Source organism: Homalodisca vitripennis, chromosome 5 (genome assembly GCF_021130785.1).
Source record: "Homalodisca vitripennis isolate AUS2020 chromosome 5, UT_GWSS_2.1, whole genome shotgun sequence".
Taxonomy (NCBI): domain Eukaryota; kingdom Metazoa; phylum Arthropoda; class Insecta; order Hemiptera; family Cicadellidae; genus Homalodisca; species Homalodisca vitripennis.
In genome coordinates, this window is record NC_060211.1 from 80,652,077 (window position 1) to 80,673,304 (window position 21,228).

The 21,228-nt window shown below is 33.6% G+C and overlaps 1 protein-coding gene across 1 annotated transcript; it reads left to right on the top strand.

The window, feature by feature from the left end:
- The first annotated feature begins 3,767 nt into the window (after positions 1–3,767).
- Positions 3,768–20,945, top strand: LOC124363876. The gene is made up of 6 exons (XM_046819147.1): positions 3,768–4,041; positions 8,454–8,636; positions 10,739–10,888; positions 12,599–12,723; positions 16,609–16,893; positions 20,171–20,945. Exons 1-6 carry the CDS (start codon positions 3,916–3,918, stop codon positions 20,394–20,396), a joined length of 1,095 nt encoding a protein of 364 aa, XP_046675103.1. The 5' UTR covers positions 3,768–3,915; the 3' UTR covers positions 20,397–20,945.
- The last annotated feature ends 283 nt before the right edge of the window (positions 20,946–21,228 follow it).

Consider the following 21,228-nt stretch of genomic DNA (forward strand, 5'->3'; position numbering starts at 1 on the left):
AAACATAGACTTTACTATCCAGATAATACAATTCAAATTTGACGTAAAAATTCACCTTTAACTGCAATATTTATTTAATATAAACCATGCTCATGCTTGATCAGAAGAGTAATGCAGATATCATAATTACTATCTTACGTTGGCTACAAATATAAAGAAATATAAATGGTTCTCAAAGTGTTCTCAATCGTGGCATCGGAGATATAACTAATTTAATCTAAAATTTATTATAGTAAAAAAAAAATTTACTAAGTAATATAAGGACTTCGGTTCTTAAGATTTGCGTGCGAAGCCGTGGGTAACAGCTAGATAGAGGCAGGAATATGGTACATACCTTCATAATACGCCCAAGAGGCTCACGATGGAACGACTATCAATTATCTCAGCAATGTTTAGAATGTGATAGAAAAAGAATAAGTGAATATAGTGTACTGTTTTCAACGGGAAATTGCGTGCGAAGCCGCGGGCAACTTTTGCAAAAAATTATTGAAATGCGCAGCAAAGCGCGCCGGGCCCGCTAGTAGCCTATATATGTAGGAATGTTTGTGTGTTTGTCCTTTATGGAATCGTAAACTATTTTACCGATTATTATGAAAATTCGTATATTAATGTATTTTTCGACGGAGAAGGTTTATATGCTATGCCTATTGATGTATCTCGCCACCAGGCGGCAATGCAAAAGTTAAACGTTTTTGAAGCGCTTCTACACTATAAACTGCGATTACGAGACAGTTAAGTATATTAAATAGCGAAAAACTATTTGAAGGCGTTAAGCTTTGATGTATATTTGTCTTCAAAATACATTTCTGGTTGAATTTAAAGCTTGCGTGTTACACCACTTTATAATAAAGTACATGTACGAAGACAATGGCTATAAACATACACTTTTGACAGATTTTCTTGATCGTGGCAACAATACAAACTCTACATCGTCGTTGGAAATATACTTCACTTGAACCAGAAGTGCACATACACGGACAAAGCGTGCGAAGCCGCGGGAAACGGCTAGTTTTTTTATATAAATTAACTTGAAAATAATCTTAAAACGATTCATGATGGTTTGCTTTAATTCATGCTACGGAATCGTTTTGATCGGCTAAACCAAATAAATGTGTGTATTACTAGAACAAGTAACAACAATAACATTTTTATACATGCTTATAGATCAATCTTTAAATTTTAATGATCATATCAATTAAGTTTGTTCAAGAAGTTCCTCGGGTATACGAGTATATGCCGTAAACTTACCAATTATGACCAGACAGACATTTTGAAAACAACGGGCTAATACAACCTCACTTATCTATGGAACTATTTGGACCGGAAACTCGAACTAATAATCAATTTCAGAAATTATCTTTTACAAAAGAAAGCTATAAGCATAAAGAAGAAATTAAGAAACTAAAAGAGTTATGTCGGAATACTTTGGAAAAGTTGGAAAGGATTTTCATAATTATAAAACAAGGTATAAGACAATTCCTAGACTACAATAACATGGATTACATTTATTCATTTTACACTTCAAACTGTGGTCAATTTATTCAACATACCAAAAATATATAAAATAAAAAAATAATTTAAATTTAATTAAATTAGCTACAGGCGTAGGTACCATGAGCGTTAAACTGTGTTGAGGAATTCGTTTGTCATAAGAGTATTCATATATTCAATACTCACTAAATTAGAAATTATAGCCTACACTGCAAAAGAATGGACTAATATAAATTTCACATTCACTACAAGCTAAGAAGTCTCTTCTTACCTGCATTGTAAGAAATTTGTCTACAATGTATTAGTCTTTTATTTTTGATCTTTTCTACGACAGTATTGCATGTGTGTTTATCAAATAAAATTGTTGTTTCTACTGATATAAAGATTACATTGTATTATTATTGGCTGAGCGCTGGTACGTCTGTCCGCATGATATTTTGAAAACAAACTGACCTATAGACATGACATTCTACATGAAGCTTTATTTCTATATCAGGAACACCATGTTTGATGATGGTGGGATTTGGCTGATCGTTAGCAAATAATTCTATATTGGATTATGGGTAACCATAATGGAAACGATAAAATAGCAGAATAAATGAATTTGTTAACAAACTCAAAAGATTAACAAAAGATTTTAACATGTGGCATATTAACGCATTTACCCTAGCCATCTTACACATACAATATAATTTTATGGTGACTTAGTGGATAGACTTTTATTATTTTAACACTACTATCACAGACAATGGATGTGCTACTATTAACCCAATTTAATGGGCAAAATTGTAAGTGTATCATTTGGCTGGCAAGATATATCGAGCGATATTTCATCTGTAGATTTGAAAATTTGTGTGGAACTTCAATTTCGAGAGAGACAAACATAAACGGATGGTGCATGTACAACCATGGAATATGGCTGAGCATCATTGAAGCCTATCGTTCAGTAGATTGACACGATTTCTCTTTTGTTTGCCGTGGGATGTAAAAATTCCTTTACCGTACTATTCTGTCTGTCGTACTGTCTGTCAATGAGTGTCATGAGAGCCATGAAATTTTTCATTGAACCTCACTTAGGCCTTTTATGAGATACGAGGTTTGGGGTACTCACACTTCGCAAACACAAAACATCAACTAACAACAAACTTTATCAGGCGTAAGGTTTTCTTCTTTGTTGTCCAACGGTTTACAAGTCAATCTGGATAAAATAATGCCACAGTGGCGTATCGCAGACAGTATCATGACGTTTGATGTGATCACTAAGAGTTTGATGGCGGCTCTGTATCACGTGAATGACATATCTGACACATGGCAACATCCTCGGCAAATGATATCTAGACGTCCTCTTCCTCTTTTCATATCATGAACAAGACGACAATGCGCCATATATAATAACGTAACTGAATACCTAATTTATTCGCAAACCATTTTGTTTCAAGTTGTGAATAAACACTCTATGCTATTGCGTGTTTATTCATTCCAGCCGCAAGGGCACAAAATACATAACATTAACATTTTTAGGACACATGATAGAAAATAGACAAGCGTGTGGTTCAAATTTGGTTTTCATTCGACGTTACCGTGTAATTAATAATAAAAATGTTCTCCGAAAATCGAAGGTGTATATATGTTTCGGTGGATGGACGAAATATTAAAAATTACAAGACGTGGAAATATGTGCTACTCTTAGCTCTTCAAGAATGAAGAGCAAAAGAGCAGCATATACTTCCACAAATTTGAGTTCTATTCAATCAGGCTCATCTACGTAATAACTTATCTAAATATGTATTCTCAAAAGAAATGCCTAAGAACATGTGTAAAAAAATATAACTTAACGCGCATTCATTTAAGAGTACGGTTAGCAAATTTATTCCCTTCTTTCATTTTTATTAATCATAAACGTATATTGAAGGAGGAGCTCTTATTATTGGGACAACTATTTTCTATTATTTGATAAACGTGTAGTTAATAATTCAAAAAGTAAAAAAGGACCTTAAATGTCACGATCTGAATCTCGGAAGACCGGATGATAAAACAATCGAAAACTATAACAAATAGAATATTCCGTGGAATATTCCGTTCGGCCTGTTGCTAAAAAAGTACGTTTTACAAAGCTAACAGGCAACAATTGGATTTTAAAGGTTTAACGGTTCCGTCGAGTGGAATACATTGACGTATCCCTAACACCGGTTTATTAAGGCAATTAGTTATATTGTAAGAAATCAGATGTTGTTTCGGAACATGTGTTTCTTATAAACAATAAACTAACAAAGAAGTTGCCATAGCAAATAACACAACCCTTCTTCCTACAAAGTTGTCATCAGATACGAAAAACTCCTGCGTGACCAAATGAGAAGTTAACTTCAAATTACTCAATAATTATTACTTTGTTTATCTTTTAGAACTTTTACAAGTTTGTTAGAGATGACGAATGTCCAAGCAAGTGAATTCAGAAACGATTTGTTGGAAACAGCTTCTACGTGTAACACGCCTCCAGTTAGACCAAGGAGCCTGTACACGTACACTGATGACCCTGTGTACTGCTACCAGGTAACTACAGTTTTCTGATAACTATTAATGTTTTCACTGTTTATTTTATGTCTTTTCTAATCTGCCCATTGCACTATGTTTGTATATAATATTTATGGAACCATGTTTCATTTCGCTCGAATTCGTAATGGATATTTACGAAAATTTGCATAAACGTTATAGTTACTATCAAATGGCGAGTTCAAGACCGTTGTTGGGTCTAATTGTACCACAGGGGACGGAGATCTAGAGCCAAAATGGTTTATTATACAAATAAAGACTTTATACTTTTGCGTTTGAATGAATTTGAACTCGAATTTTCATACACGTTTTAAGGAATCAATGTTAATCCAGTATAGTTGTTCAGGGCTTTTTGAGCCAAAGGAGTGAAACTCCAGGGCCAAACATATTCCCGCACAACTATCATACATTTACTTATGAATACATTGATTCTAACCCAACGGCAAGGAAAATATATGAAACACAAATTAAACATGCATAGTCTCTTCTGCAACTAAAGAGCCGAAGCCTCAGGTTTAAGGTGGTTAATTTAGTAATCCTGAATGTCCTAAGTACTCTGAAGCATGGATTTTAACCAAGGTATGTACCAGCAATGTGATATAAAACTATTCTAAACTGAATAACTGTCAATGCTCTATGAAAGAGGCGCCAAACACCTAAGACACTTTTAGCACAAACTTCTTGTTTCGTCTTTTGTGGTCTCGTATGGTTTGTCTTATAATACAAAAATTTGAACCACATTAAATTTGACATAAATTATACTGTATAGATTAAAAATCTGAGTACTTTTGCAGCTATGGAAGTACAGTTTTTCATACCATGAATATCTTACTTATCTGTAGCATTTGACATACATGACATACATTGTTATATACATTTTAACCAAGAACAGTATCGAGCTCCACATATCCATGGAAGGAATCTTTTTGTACATTGTATTCCTGATGGAAATAGTAAGGTTTAAGAATTGAAGCCATTTTTGTACTTTCACAAAATGTTAATATAGAAAAGAACAGGCGAAAGCTCTTTTATGTAGAAATGTTGTGGATATAACAAACATTTCTTCGATTATTGAAGGAATATACTGTTCACATTTTATGAATGGTTTTAATCAAAATTCGAAATAACGTTCTATGGAATACTTTCTAGAAGTGAATGTAATGAACCTTTCAAAACAAAAAGACTGGAATTCTGGGTTCAATCACTTTTATACACAATCCAAGAAACAATTGCTACTCAACCAGGACCGCGATGCTTCTGGAACATTTCAGAGGCAATTGTTTCTAGATGGCTAAAACCTTTAAAATGAAAGCACAAATGGATGAAATCACTTAAAGGCTGGATCCTCTCATAGATCGGAAATTTTTATAGGTAGAAATTTTTCAGATACCAGCAGCTTCTAAAATTGGACACTTTTAAAGGCAAGAGCCGTCTGATGCCCAAAGTTCTCAGTAACAGAGGACTACAAGAATTCTGGAACTTTCAAAGGTTTAGAATCTTTATACGCCGGGAAATTCAAAAATTCGGAAGCTACCAGAGGTCGTGAGTAAAAAATCTGGAAGCTTCCAAAAGTTGGAAATCATTACTCTAGGAGCATTCTAGACTATAGGCTTAGGAAAGGAGAAATTTATTTCTGCGATTGCATATAAAACTCTAAAAAAATCTATCTCGATGGAAATAATTAATTTCGCTGCTGCGAGACACATACAGTCATGTGTCATGCGAGACACAACGTGACAGCAATGCCGAAATCTTTTTAGACGCTCAGTAAGGAATAAAAGTTAAAATAGTAATTTGATAACAATTTTTATTTATATAATTCCAAAATTACATACTCATAAATAGTACACTTCTACCCATGTTCTATAAAATCACAAGTCTTGGAGCTATGCATTTTCAAAATTATAATTTGTATAAAAAGTGCAAATACCGGTACATTTTATCGTTCTTACCAAAATACAAACTTTTTAAACAATTTACTTAATATATTTAAACACAGTAAAAAAAACAAGCTAAATTTTAATGCATTACTCTAACTAATGTAGTTTGAACTCTACTAGTTAGTTTGTGGGCAATATTGAAACTCGGACATCTATACTTTTTTATTTGAGAGTAATTCAATTATTGATAAAATTACATGTACTGTATACAAAAAAATGTCTTCAATATCTCAATTGTTGTGTTTTTACAATCTTCTTTATGGGTTTAATAGTATTGTCCAAAAAGCTTATAAGTTACTCTAAAGTTAATAGAATTCACTATCTTCACAATTATGGTTAGGAATTAAACGTCGTGTCACGCTAGTTCGAAAATAAGGTATGAAGTTTGCTATAGTTGTGTATCGAGAGAAGATAGTGTTGCTTTTCACCCTGACTGAACGTAAATTAGGATTTTGGAGTGGAGGCCTGAAATTTTCTTGGAAATTGAAGGTTATCTACCTACACTCATGGGTACAAGCCTACCCAACTCATCAATTATTAGAAAAATAAATTGAAAATAAGGTTCATATTAAAAATAGATCTATTTATAACTATTAATATTATAATTACAACTATTTATATCAGCCATTAGATAGTACGTTTGTAACTTACATTTATAACAATTTCTATTTATGATTATAAATAAAAGAAACTCCTTTACATCTATTAAATTATGCCAGCATTTACACCTTCTTTAGTGCAAGGATATTAATAATATGTATAGCATCAGGTAAGGAAAAAATTTATTTCCGCACTTTTATTGGTTACAACAAGGAATTCCCAATTTCCTTCTTCACATACGAAAGGTTTCTGTTTTAACCAAAATAATAGCAACCCATATATTTCTAAAGACTCGTCAGAATAACAAATAATCTTAACAAGTTGGTTTAAAATAACATAATTGCTAGACCTGAAGTACAAGTTTAGTGTAATAAAATAACAAAAACATCATTTACGATACTGCTCAAATTTAATATACTGTAACAATAAATTTTAAGATAAAATATACAATTACTCAGATTTCACGCAGATTTTAACATCTTTTTTAAAGAACTTATCAAAATTTGAATGCTTAAAATCTGCATTTAACGTACCTGAGTAGGCTGTTATCTATGTTTTGTTACAATTCCTGCCTTATTTTCTTAAAAACCTTCAGCGAGGCGGAAGAAAAACATCTTTATACTTGTCTTCCATATGGAAATTCTTGTGCAAAATCAGTGTAATCGAATGCGCTAAGCTATTTTATCTACGTAGTAGATGCGACTAGCAATGACGAATGAGTTGTATGCAGCTATGTTGTTAACGTAATACATTCAGTATTCGAGACACTAATGAGTCCAATTCAGGTGATAGACAAAGGACATGTCAATCTAGTCGTATCTAATGGTATAGTAAATGAAGAAGTTTCACTCAAATAGACTTATTTATTTTATATAGGGCTGGACTATATGTGAACAATAACAATTCTTCGTCACTTATTGCAATGAACCACGGTTGTTTTTGAATATTCGATTCTCACACAAAAATACACCTGCGTTTAGTTCATCCTCTTTTTAGTCTTTACAAATGCCAAAGACTTGGAAAACTGCAAAGTCTTTCACGCAGTTTTATGAGGTGGGTGATATTTCTGCAGAATTATATTTCTGATATAATATGCGAGAAAAAAGAATGTATCCTGAGAGAAATAAAATGATATTGAAGTGATACACTTTTGAGGAGGCTAATATTTCTCCCCTGAAACCAGGAACGCATTCTACATTTTAAGTGCTTTCCATTTCACCACGGCTACTGTTGAACGGTCTTTCAATACCCTTCGTGAGTTTAAGACCTCACTTAGACGTAAAATGGACCGGATTGAAATGAAAGTTCTGAAAAAGTTTTCTTCAAACTCAAGAGTAATGGTATTAGTATAAAAAAATCATGAACACGTGGTAATTGAAATAAAGTCTAAATACTTTGCAAGAAAATTGTTGTAATAACCAACAGAGCACTCCTATATAATATTTTCCAATTTTTGTTTCACTCATATTTTCCATTGTAAAATGTCACGTTATGAATGACCAAAGCTTGTTCCTCACTGCTTTTAGGTAATTAGGTTTTTTGATTCTGGGTGTGTCCATGCTTCCCAAATTTGCAATAACTGTCCAGTGAAAAGCTTAGTTCGTCAAACTAACAGATGTGTGTTGAATAAATCGATCGTCCTGATGGAATTGGAAACTGTTCAAGGATGAGAATATATTATCTCATTACGTTGATGACTCAGCATAGAAATAACAATCTAAAACCTGTTTTACCAACTTGTTTTCTCTGTTCAGATAAACAGGTACGACTCGTAAAAAACAGTCGTTAAAATGTAATTCCTGTACACATTATACAATTGTATAAACAGATCAATTCTTAGAACGTGTGTATGTAAGTAAATGTTTCTGACAGAGATACGGAGGGGAGCTCAAGAACTTCGAGTCAGCTGCTAGCATAGAAACGTTGGTCCCGCACCATATTAGCTCCAACTCTGCCTTCTCATCGGGGTCTCTTTGGCGACCACCCTCTCGCTTCGCTCTCCGCTCCCACCCCTCCCTCTCCTTCATCCCTAGTGACGACATGTTCTCTTATGTGGTGAGTATTGTTCCTATTGTTCCGATCCAACAGTCAAGTCCACCTACAGTCGAAGTAATATTTTGTCCGTATTTTTATTGTCGACTAAAATGGTGGTTTAAAATTTGATTTATGGGAATTATCAGAAAAAATTTACCGTGACAAAAATTAGGTTGTTTTAATAAACGGAATTTTCATTGAATTGAAGCTCTGGAAGTTTTTTTAATTGTAAAAAATATTTCCTTGAAAAGGGATCTTGGAAACTATGAGATACAGCGAAGACTGAATGGACAAAGTTGTGCTTAATAGCAAGACCAACAAATCAATGTGGTTAAATGAATTATTGGTTGCGCGTATTCACTTGCTGCGCTTAAAAAACTTTGTTTGTTGTTTGTTTGTTTTGTTCAACACGTTCAAACTGTTATAGCCCTCTTATTAGTACCTGTATTAAACACGTTGTGTACATGAAATCTGCATGAACATTTTTCTAGTTTTTAAATATTAGAATGAACAATTTTCAAAACCAGCATGAGATGTAGGGTTTAAGTCAATTTTTTAATACAATGTGTTACCCGTGTTAACTTGACCAAAAGAAAGTAGATTGATTACTGATTTCCAAAGTATATGTTATATTTTCCTTGTGGGTTTCGTCAAATAATTCATATAAACCCGTTTTTGTATTGAAGTTTGAAGCGAATGTTTATTATACTTTTTGGATGGTCATGGTACACCTGACTGATATTGCACTGCACATAGTGTTAGAATCAGCTGTTTAGGGAAACATAAATTATGACAAGGTCAACTTAAAATGAATGTCTTGTGACTGATTACCAAAACAGCATGTAGTTTTAAATTAAATCATATTTTAAATGCTTTGTTTTTTATATATAAAATAAAAACACATTAATTAAAAATAGTTAAACAACCTCATTACAAATTAAATCAATTTTAGTTTATTCTAACTAAAAATAATATAATAAATAACTTAATTGTTTTATTTAATAAGAATGTAAATGTACAGACTCAATTTTTAAGAAGGTTTTAATTTACAAAAGGTTTGCAATGTGTCCCTTATTCTGCATCTCGCAAATCCTACGATTTCAACACTGCATATTGCTCTGCGTGTATAAGTTTTGTTCGAGATAAACTGAATTGGTCTTGAGAACTTGTTCATTATAATAGTAAAAAACTAGAAGAGATATCATGCAGATTTCATGTAAAAACGTTCCATTATATATACCAATAAAAGAGCTGTGACAGTTTCAATAATGTTGATCCAAAACAATTTTTTGAGCGCAGCGACTGAACGACGCAACTAATAATCAACTTAATCACATTTTTATTGGTCTATATTTCGCACAACTCTTTCCATTAAATTTTTTATAGATTCCAAAATCCCTTCAGTGTGCATAAAATCTGGAAGACACTGTAAATATTGTGGTAGACAAATAACACAAATTTTTCAATATCTTCAGATATATTTCACAAGACATTTCGACATAAAAACACCATCATCAGGTATGAATTAAATTCCAAATTATTCTACAATTTGTTCTATTTGACTACCAAAATAGTTAACAACGTCAAAAATAAAGAATATAGCTTATTCAATGAAAATGTTATATATATAGGAACTCAGAAAAGCAGACATGATTAAGCAAATTCCCAAACTTAGTGACCAATAAATCCATATTGGGATTTCTTACATTTACCATTGTTATATTACAAAATAAAACATTATGTTTATATATTAGATATATATATATATATATATATATATATATATATATATATATATATAACATTTTCATTGAATAAGCTATATTCTTTATTTTTGACGTTGTTAACTATTTTGGTATATATATATATATATATATATATATATATATATATATATATATATATATATATATATATATATATATATATTTGTAATATAGTCGACCCTTATGATGAGAACAAGTTGGATAAGAATATGGAATATATTTGATGTACTGAGAGGTACGATGGAGAACTTCTAATTGATATCTTTTAAACTATATATCATGTTGACATTGGTTGTGTCACTACTATTACTCTGTTAACCATAAAACATTGGTCAAATGTTGACGTGTGTTGTGCAGGACCCTAATTGGCGAGATTCAGACACTGTAGATAATGCGTACAACGGGGCAGTGATCGCTACCCAGCACGGCACGATGTCCATCAAACTACACAGCAGGATGAGGGTGGACATGACCATAGACAGAGCCATCCGGATCACCAACCTGAAGGTGAAAACAAAGCTGTGCTTGTGATGCGGGCAGAAGAGTCAAAGCGAGTAAAGGTTGCTGCACAGGGTTGTCAGTCCAATTACTTGATATTTTCTGCACTTTGCTTTGATAAAATCAGGAATATTCGACGTACAGCTTCTCAGGACATGGACACCACCTGAGACACCTCTCTCCAACGTCTTTCTATGGTTTTAAGTCATAAGCCATTTATTCAGCCAAATTGACAAACAGTATTGCATTAGCTAAGTCAAATGTAATGGTTCCTGAGTATAAAAAGACTGAGTAAAAGTAATTTACCTGGCATATATACAATATCATATCTGGTGTCAGAGTCCAACAGACAAAAAACAATCACTAACGCTGTACAAGACTTGTCAATGAGGTGCTTTTTAACAGTTTCTTTTAAATGTTTTAGTTTCACTCCAATTTAAGATTGCCAAGAAGGCTGTTGAAAATTGTTATGACTCTTTAAAACAAATGCTTTTTTAAGTTGTAAAATGGACTGGGTCATTTGTGTTGTTTTTATTTCTAAGGCTGTACGAGTGGGTTGAATGGACTGGGAAGATGCTTAAATTTTGTTTCATAAAGATGAGGGTTACTAAAATGTTTATGCAAGGACATTTTAGAACTTTTAAACTAACAAACTTTTGGAGTTTTCCTTTGGTAAACCCTCCCCCTCCAACGTAAAAGATATGCCACCTCGTATAACGTCACCTTAAGCGAAGTTAATATGAATCTCGATTTACTGACAGTGTTTTGTTTTCGGGAGGTTGAGCTAGTCAGCAGTTGGCGGCCTACTTCTGTCTTTTGATCTCAAGTAGTTTATGATTTCTTGAATATTCGTTTGGGGGGGGGGGGTACCGAACTAGGTTTAATGAGATTTCCTACTGACAAGGCTGTGTTGAGTCAGTCAAGGATACATAATTCTGTTGCACTCTATAAAATGAGGCAATTGAAATATGCACGAGTTTAAAATATATGAGCAGAGGCGTGAAATAGGTGCTGAATAATGTGATTAGGTACAAAGTCAGCCAGCTATTTAACACCGTCTGTACCTGGATTTTGTTCTCTTACCTCGAACCTTTGATGACAGTTGTGTTACAGATCTTTTATTCAACCTCTTTCTCATGGATATTCGAAAAAACAGATTAGAGAATATGTTGGTCAACATTACTAGGGATTTTGGGCTTAAACAAGACATGTTGTGTAAGTTTACCGGGCCAACGAATTAAGGCCAAGGTAGTTATAGCTGGGTTGTTCAAATCGCTAGAAAGTACCTTTATTCTCTAGACCGATGCTACTGGAAAACCGACCTTTCGCTTGAACTTCAAGATCTTATCGAAACTGAAGACGTAGGCTCAAAGGCAGTTATTGAGCACATCGTAGTAGGCTAACAAAGTCCCTATTAAAACCGATATTGGGTTTAGTACTACTCCCTCTATAGGTATCTATAACTATCCTTAGTTTGGAGCTTGAAATGCTACAACAGTTGTTTTTAGTCTTAAGTCTTAACTGTTGTGTGTGGTGGGCGGGTTGAACAGTTTCTGTCACCAAAATATAACTTTTAGAACAAATCTCGTACAGAATTAATTATTAATTCTGATACAAGCTGGACAGACATAATGTCCTATAGAAATAGTATTTTGAACAATCTATTTCTTGATGAATGAAATGTTCCATTAGATACGATTTCTAATTGTTTGCTTTCAGAGCAATATTGTCATGTCGTTGAGTGCTTCTGGGGCATCATCAGCTCTGCTTCACCCCAACGGACGCATCTACCAGTACGGTAGTCGAGTCGAGATCCAGGCACACGATGTCCATGGGAATAACAAGTAAGTCCTACAACGTTCGGAACCATAGTAATTTGAATCGAAATTAGAATTATAATTATTGTACGTAGTGCATTCTAGTTTGTATAGGGTAGTATACGTATCGGATGTCATACAGTCCCTTCCTGTCCTTAACTGTAGAAAATGTTGAAATCCTCTTTGATGACATGTAATAAAATCACTTGAAGACGTATCTAATGGATATCAAAATTAACTCCCACCTCCAAAAATGGGAGAGTGTGAGGGCTAGTAAAAAGAATTCAATTAGAATAACTTATTCAGTAATAGTTCAAAGCAAATGCCTTGATGATACACAACAAATGGCACAAAAACCCCCAATTTCTAACTAATTCTAATTCTATATAAATAATTTATCAATTCAAAGTAAAAGCTTAAATTAAGAAGTTTAAAAAGTAATTTTTTGTTGCTATTTAGAAGCCAATTAGATTATATGTAGTTTATAAACACAAAATATGGAGAAATAAATTATAACACATTGGTACTAAAACACGATGTCTTTGTGTTTCAACTGTTTCGTTGTTATTGTGCTGCTTGACGTGTTTAAATACTGACAGTTCCAATTGGATAGTGACATATACCTAACGTCATAAAAGAGAATTGTTAGAGTGGCTTGACTAAGGTAAGTGCTCAATTACAATACTGTATATTGAAATAAAGAGCGAGAAACATTCAATCAGACATTGATATTAATTAATAGCTCTAAGTCACTAAATTGTTTATATGTACAGTTACACTTAGACAACCGGATTTTACTTAGTACCTACCTACTGCACAGGATTGTAGTAGCTCTGATAACATTGCCTTGTATTTTAAGGCAATATTTAACGTATCAAACATAATATGAGACAGAAATATTTCTCTGGAAATTGCAATTTATTTAAATGTACACCATAGGTATTTAAATCAATTTTTTTGTTATATCGTCTTATAATAGCCTACGATCTGAAAGCAAATTTGCATTTTTTTTAGCACAAAGCCTGGTTTTTCTTGAAATTGGTATGAGCTTTACTCCTAAAATAGGAATTGGCCGTAGTCCACCCTAGTTTAGGTGGAAGTCGCAATGGAATGATAAAAAATACGAAACCATTGTAGTTTCTCAAAGTTTATTCTTAGCTTGACACATATAAAACCAACCGTCTGACAAGTAAATAATGTTTAATCGTTGTCTGGGACTTTATGGCAAGAAGCCAGTTAAATAGAGCCACTGGAATAAATGACCGTATAGAGACCAACCATTTGGCTATGGCTGTATTATAACTAGTGTTTATATGTCTGAGGTTAGTTATAAGTGTCAAGCTAAAAAAATGTGATCAAATAAAAACATCTTTTCATATTTTTAACGATTTTGATACCGGCACCTTCCCATTTCAATCGCTACCAAAATTAGCGCAGCTGACGATTGATATTTTTCATAGGAGAAATCCCTTTATCGACTTACAAAAAAATATATTGTATCCTTATACGATATTAGTTGGGCCTCGGCCCCTAGGCTATTAAGCTTAGCGTATTCGACAGTAATGTTATCAAAATGTTTTAGAGCACTGTCCAAGATCAAAGATAGTGGCTTTGAAATAGTAAGCTATAACAGAGTAGTGTTCAGTTAGCAGCGGACGATTTAAATATAGATTGAAGTCAAAGCTGTGCGATCCCAAACTGCAACAATTATTTTACTGTTCACTGATTTCTGGATCTATATATTATGTATGTTAATACAGTAAATTAATTGCATACAGAACATAATATGTGAGGTAAATTCAAAAATACAGTTTATGATATGAGCTTGGCTAAGCTCAAGTAGAAGTCGGGTTTGCATTGTCGAGTTCAAATCACCTTGCACCAGGTACAAAATATTAGTTCTAAGAAAATTAGTACCCTTCTGTAGACGCATGCTTAGGCCTACACCATTTCTGAACCATGAAAAATTTGAGCAAAACCGACATGGGTCAAGGACTATCCTCAAATATAGGAACAATAAAATGTTTTGTATATTTTATGCGAAGTAAAGCACACTTTTGGCTCTTTATTTGATACAGCAGTAAAATGTGAGAATATGTTTATATCAATTACTAAGTATTTACACGAAGCTCTATTATTATTTTTAATGGTCCAAATACGTATATTATAGGTGAGTGTAACTATACCAAACAGTATCATTATCAATAATATTTGGAATATTTGTAGTAGTTTTTTCATTAAGTCATAATTTTGTTAATATGCGAACCTACCTCCTCAGATTTAAAATACTTGGTACAGATATTGTGCCACTTTATCAAAATAGCTTAGGTCTTATCATTATAGGAAATAGGTTGTATTACTTGAAAATGTCTAGACTTTCCTAAAAGATAACATCAAATCCACAATTTACGTAGATGATACTATCTTGTTTTCAGACAACAGTAATGTCACCTTCAGGTGGTCTCATATATCTCAATTAACATATCAATACAGTGTTGTCTTAATAATGGCATTATCGTTAAAGAGCCCAAACTTCAACAACACATCTCAGGAAAACAGGTTATCTGGCCTTGAAGAGTAGTTGTAATACTAGTACTGTTGCCAAATAACAAGTGATGACAGACAGTCTGGCTTGGACTCCCATCATTGATAATCTCTGCAACAAGTCAAGCGTTAGTCTGTTGTAATTCAAAGAATCAATAAATATCTGTAACAAAGATATAAACGAAATTGTCTACCTATACGCTGAAGCACTAAAATATGAAGAGCAGCAACAGGAGAAAATCCAGATCGAATACGCCTACTCCAAAATGTCCTGTATGAATTCATACATCTCCAGCCATAGCAAAATAAACTTGCAGAGGGAGATACAAAGACTTACGGATCCCAGCTGGAGTAAACCTTTACATCTTGGAAATAGTCATATACTTTTATAGCTCAGATCCATGTCTCCAAACATTATTGCATTGCTTATTATTTACCGCACACTGACTGAAAAAAACCTAGTAATATAGAGATGCTAGAGTGTGGAATGCTCTACATGTGGAGCTTAAGACAAAAACAATCCGTCACCTTCTGAAGATCTGGTTTTTGGACTATCTATTTTACTCATTACGGTGATTTGCATGGATACAAATACACGATTGTTAAGCATCGGGAACAGATATATTTATTTATTATTATTGTTAAATTAAAATATACTATTGTATAATTTTAGTTTTTTTAATCTGTAATTAAACTCTCAAGTTCATAAATAAAGCGCACCAACTTCAGATTTCTGAAGCACTAGTCTTTAAAGAGCTCACATGACAGTTTAAATGATTAAACTGAAATTCCTGCTTACTATAGTATCTCAAGTTTGTACAGCTTTTAGAATCAGGTGTGGCCTATATTATGTTTTTATTTTGCTTTAATTAATGTCTGAATTCTATTTTACTTATGTTCGTGTTAGAAAGTCTTCCATTCCTCGTCGACTCTGTAGGTAAGATAACTAACCCCCATATTGTATTTCTCAGATATCTGTTCTATCTCTCTGAAAGCCGAGAAAACGCCAAGGAATATCAAAACTGTTTTCGACTTTAATAAAACTTGTAGTGTCCTCTTTTTCTAATGTAAAAGCTTCCAAAAAATAAATTAATTTCTTTTTTATTTTTAACTTCCGGTATCCTTGAGATTATAAACAAAGGAGAGGACATTTATGGTAAATATTTTATTATAGATGTGTAATAGGTTTAATTTTTATCTCTTAATAGAACACACAAAGACAATACTAACAAAAAAGTAGACTAATATATTTCATAAGGTTTCATATGTCTTGAAATTTTCATCTGAAACTATTACAACTTACTTATTTTTATACGACTTTACAGGCTGAACTATAAATTCTTTAAGATACATTCGTTTCTATTTCAGATACGCAAAGATGTGGTACAAGGGCGTAAGTTTCACGTCGGAGAATTGTGCTCTGGTGTACCTAGTGGACTCTGCCGGGACACGCACCACCACGGACTCCTTCTCAGACATGTCCCAGGACTTCTCTTTGGCCGTGTTCTACAACGAGTCCCGTCATGGCGTCGGCTACCAGCAAGAAGCGATGCACCTTCTCCAAAACGCTCAGTACTTTGTGGACGACAAAAAAGTTCAAAATTGGATCATAAATAACGTTAGGATATCTCAAACCCCAGACGGATTACTTAGGTACGATAGCTGAACATTTCTTAAAGTTCTCGTAATGATTACGGGCCAGCTTCTGTTCTCTAAACCCAAATGTGAGAGTCATTCTAGTTTAATCATATGCATTCTACACCGCCTAGTAAGTACAGGTTGGTAAATATATGTTGGCAATACAGTATTTATTGTTAGCGATCGGAGACAATTTACGCTGAGCCGCGGCGGCGGGGCTCTGTTGGAGATGAAGAACATAACTGTTTGGAGTTTCTCTCGCAAGGGACTCAGATTCCATCCACAGACTGCTTCTCCCCCTCATTCAACCTTACCTGGCCCTGTATTTCGATGGCTTTCGGGCTCTCGGTATAACCGCTCCCCCAGACACCCAATACATAACATTTATGCAAGACTCCTTAGACTGCTATAATATGTTAAGGATGCTTCGGTACGTTTCTATTATGCGGAGGTCACTGTTTTTGGAAGAGTGTTCTTACCAGGGACCTAGAAAACTACATTATTAAAAATAACATAGTTTATTTGATATACTGTGAAAATTACATGTTATTATGACGTTCGAGTCTTGTTTTCTATCTCCTTAAAGGAAACGACGTCGACGAGAGGGGTGTTACTCTGTCCTTATCTACTATTTGTTATTTTTCTATATAAGTAAATACACATGTACGTATTATAAATATAAATAGTTAATGAGCACTTACGTTATATGAGCTTTAATTTTAGGTACTATCTCGAGGGATGTTTTTCTTTTTTCGTCAGAAGTGCGTGGTGGCGCCGAATGCGTTACCGAAGTTTGCAATGGAGCCCGTGGTAGTGATGGGGTAATCGACTAGTCGACTAGTTGTTTATTCGACTAGTGCCTAAAGTAGTCGACTAGTCGGTTGATTTGACTAGTCGTTGTAAAGTAATACATCGACTAGTAGTACGGTGATTTTGGATGTATAATGCAAAGTCACTTTAGCCCCGTGGACATTTCCGATAGGTATTTTGCCCATCTTAGATAAAGTGCCAGATTGTCCAACGTGCTATCGTCGTTCGCACATTTGCCGAAAAAAGTCCCTCGAGATAGTATCAAAATTTAAATTCCAGATCATATGAGCGTTCTTAAGGGTTATTTTTTTTAACTTAGGACCCATTAGTAAAATGTTTGTGATAACCTAATCTATGCCTACTTATAACGTGTAACATAAATAGTAAATGTGGACAGAGTGGCCTCGTTCTCGCTGACATCGCCTCCTTTCGGAAAGCAGAATAACGGAAAGAACTGAACGTTAAAATAACATGTAATTTTTACAGTAGGTAAAAAAAGTCTTTTATTTTTTTTATAATGTAGTTTTTTTGGTCCCCTGTAAAAAAATACTTTAAAAAATAGTGGGTTCCGGATAATACTAAAGTATCGATACTTCTTATGTTAGTGTATACATACAGGTAGTAGTTTAAATCATTTCAGGTTTAACACAGATTTTTTTTGTGTCAATTCAAATTATTTATTGAATACTCGTTTTTGCAGAAAAAAGGGAGACGAGTGGATTCATTGAGAATTTCTTACCGTTTAGTATGTGTTACAATGGAAGAGGACGAGATATTGTTTGCTAAACCAATTAAGTAAGAAATTGGGGTAACGTGAGTTCGCTCGAGTTCATACCAGAAAATATTAGCAGAGCTTCGTGAGAGGTGCTTGATAGATAATGTAGTTAGAGACAATTCCTTCTGTGAATGTGATAATGAAATATTGGGGCCCATTCGTCAGTTAACCATCACTCCTAGTTCCAGGAGATCTGTTGGTGTCTGGTGTCTTAGATGCATGGTGTGTTATTTTAGCATCTGGTGATTTATAGGGTTTTCGCCGCTAATGCTCTGCTGTCTAATGCCTATGGGCCTGATGGTGTTGCCTTTCAGGCAGCAGAATGTAGATCCAAGATCTATTATAGCCCTTTCATTTTATCTTGTTCTTGGCCTTGGTGGCTTATCTTATTTATGCTAGAAAGTGCGAACTTTTTTCAGCCAACCCACCTTAAATCCATCACCAGCACTTTAATGTTAATCTGGCGTCTCAGTAAAATCTTGGCTCTGCGCTTTTGGGAATTGGACTTAGTCAATTTACGCTAGCGTTGCTCTGATAATCGTTTTAAGTTCGTTCGAATATCTGGTCAAAAGTGCTATCGTAAGTGCACCATGCATTTGTCATTGCTAATATTTTCTCAGAGTTAGGAGTACCAAAGGGTGTTTCGAATATCGTGGAGTTTTGCAATAAGTGGAGTTTTACCGTTTTGGAAGTGACAGGCGAGAGATTACAAGTGCGCCGTGGAAATCTGGTTAATAGAAATGGAAGCTGTTCGGATTTTCTTTCTTGTAAGTGTTGATTTGAAAACATGACCAACACTGAAAACATTACCATTTATGTATCTTACATAGAGAAGAATTAGAAAGAGCATAAACACAAAACCTCTGATGGAAATGTTAACTATGTTTTCTCTTATTTATGGTTTTCTTCACATTTCACATGGAATATTTTGGATTGGGACTCTGAAAAAAAAAAAAAAAAAAAAAAAAAAAAAAAAAAAAAAAAAAAAAAAAAAAAAAAAACACCAAAGAACCGAGTCTTTGATTTTTACTGATGATTTGCTCATTCTTTCTGAATATCTAGACAAATCTGGATCTACTTAAATATGCAAAGGGAGCACAGCGGATTCCTATTAATCGGAGTTAATGCATTCTTTTGTTTTCTGGCTGTCAATGTTAAGATTAGTAGTTACGGCTCACAAATTCACTTCAGAGAAAGCGACAATTATTCCTGAAATGTTTATATCTGGCAAATATATATATATATATATATATATATATATATATATATATATATATATATATATATATATATATATTTCTTTGATCGTGGAAACAAGGCAAAGTCAACTAAGGTACAACAAATACTAAAACCTAAATAAATTAAAATGGCCATAAATATAAACTTTTTGACATTTTCTTGGTCGTGGCAACAAGGCAAAATCAACATAACATAATTCATTCGAACCAAATGTACTCATGTACGTGCAAAGCCTACTAAATAGCGTACGAAGCTGTGGATAACTGCTAGTTGGACTATAAGATTGATCAAAATTGATTTAAAATTGGAGTTAATGGAATTATGAAATCTAGAAATATTACTGGTATTTTGAAGTCGAAATGATGATAAGTTGCTTACATATTTGGACAATTTTATTACTGTAGTTTTTTTTTATAAATTATTTGGTTGCACGATTACCAACTATGAAATTTTGGCTTTCATTTCCAGGATTGCCCGCAACAGCAACAAATATCAGCTCCGCACTTCACCGAGCAATGGATCCGCCACGATCACGACACCGTTTGTACACACAACAGCTTCCCTTGGTCAGACGTCGCACCTGTTTGTACGCAGGGGAGAGCGCAGGATGCATTACGACGGCTCCAGCTTCATCGTGCGGAACGCTGGCCACTCTGCCGGGTTCGACGACAAGAACATGCTCAAGGTGTACTGAGTCCAGTTGGGCGCTTATAGTGGAATTGCCTGTGTGTTGAACACTATGAGAGGCTGTGAATGTTTTAACTTTTGGTATTTTTAAATCCGTTAAAATTGGTTGTGACCTGCTTTACCGGTTTAGAAGTTTGCTTTATTATGCAGGAGTTTTCCAAAATTAACACAGACATTTTGATTATTTACGAATAAAATTAGTTTTCCCACTTTTATTTATACTTTTGAATAAAATACCAGATTATTTATTATTGTTATGTTTTGTTTCTTAGCAATGTTTTAAATGTCACAACGCATTTATTTAGAACAAAGTTCTCAATTATATTCGTGTAAATTAATTTGTTCGATTGATTTAAACTTTGAATCTTGTATTGTATGTTAAATTGTTAAATATTTTTGTTTATTTGTTTGGATTTATTTTTACGCTTTTGAGTTCTGGATTTACCCAAAATTGCACGAAATAATGTTATGAAATATCAGACATGTAATATTGGGCTTATTGATCTGTTATGAAATTTATTTGTGACAAAAAATAAAATTGTAAATACTGTTGTAATAGTGTTTTGTTAATTATTTAGTTTGTATCAAAACATGTTTATCTTTTCTCTGCAGTTTATCATCAGGCACCCAGAACCAAAGTGTCGTTTGTACAATTTTTTCTGGAAATTAAATTAAATTTTTTACTCTCCATGTTACCTAGTATTTTTTCTATTGAAAACAACACATTAGGTCTATTAGGTTCTAAACGTCCGTTTTGTGTTAAAATTTCATTTAAAATGTATCCTCAGCCAAAGTGTATATTACTACAAACTAGGTCGAACATGTCATATTTAGTCTTC

What these genes read in the sequence shown, in the direction of transcription:
- LOC124363876 (XM_046819147.1), top strand. Translation starts at nt 3,916, where the DNA reads ATGACGAATGTCCAAGCAAGTGAATTCAGAAACGATTTGTTGGAAACA. An exon ending in ACCCTGTGTACTGCTACCAG is followed by an intron (nt 4,042 to 8,453) that starts GTAACTACAGTT and finishes TGTTTCTGACAG; the next exon opens with AGATACGGAGGGGAGCTCAA. An exon ending in ACGACATGTTCTCTTATGTG is followed by an intron (nt 8,637 to 10,738) that starts GTGAGTATTGTT and finishes TGTGTTGTGCAG; the next exon opens with GACCCTAATTGGCGAGATTC.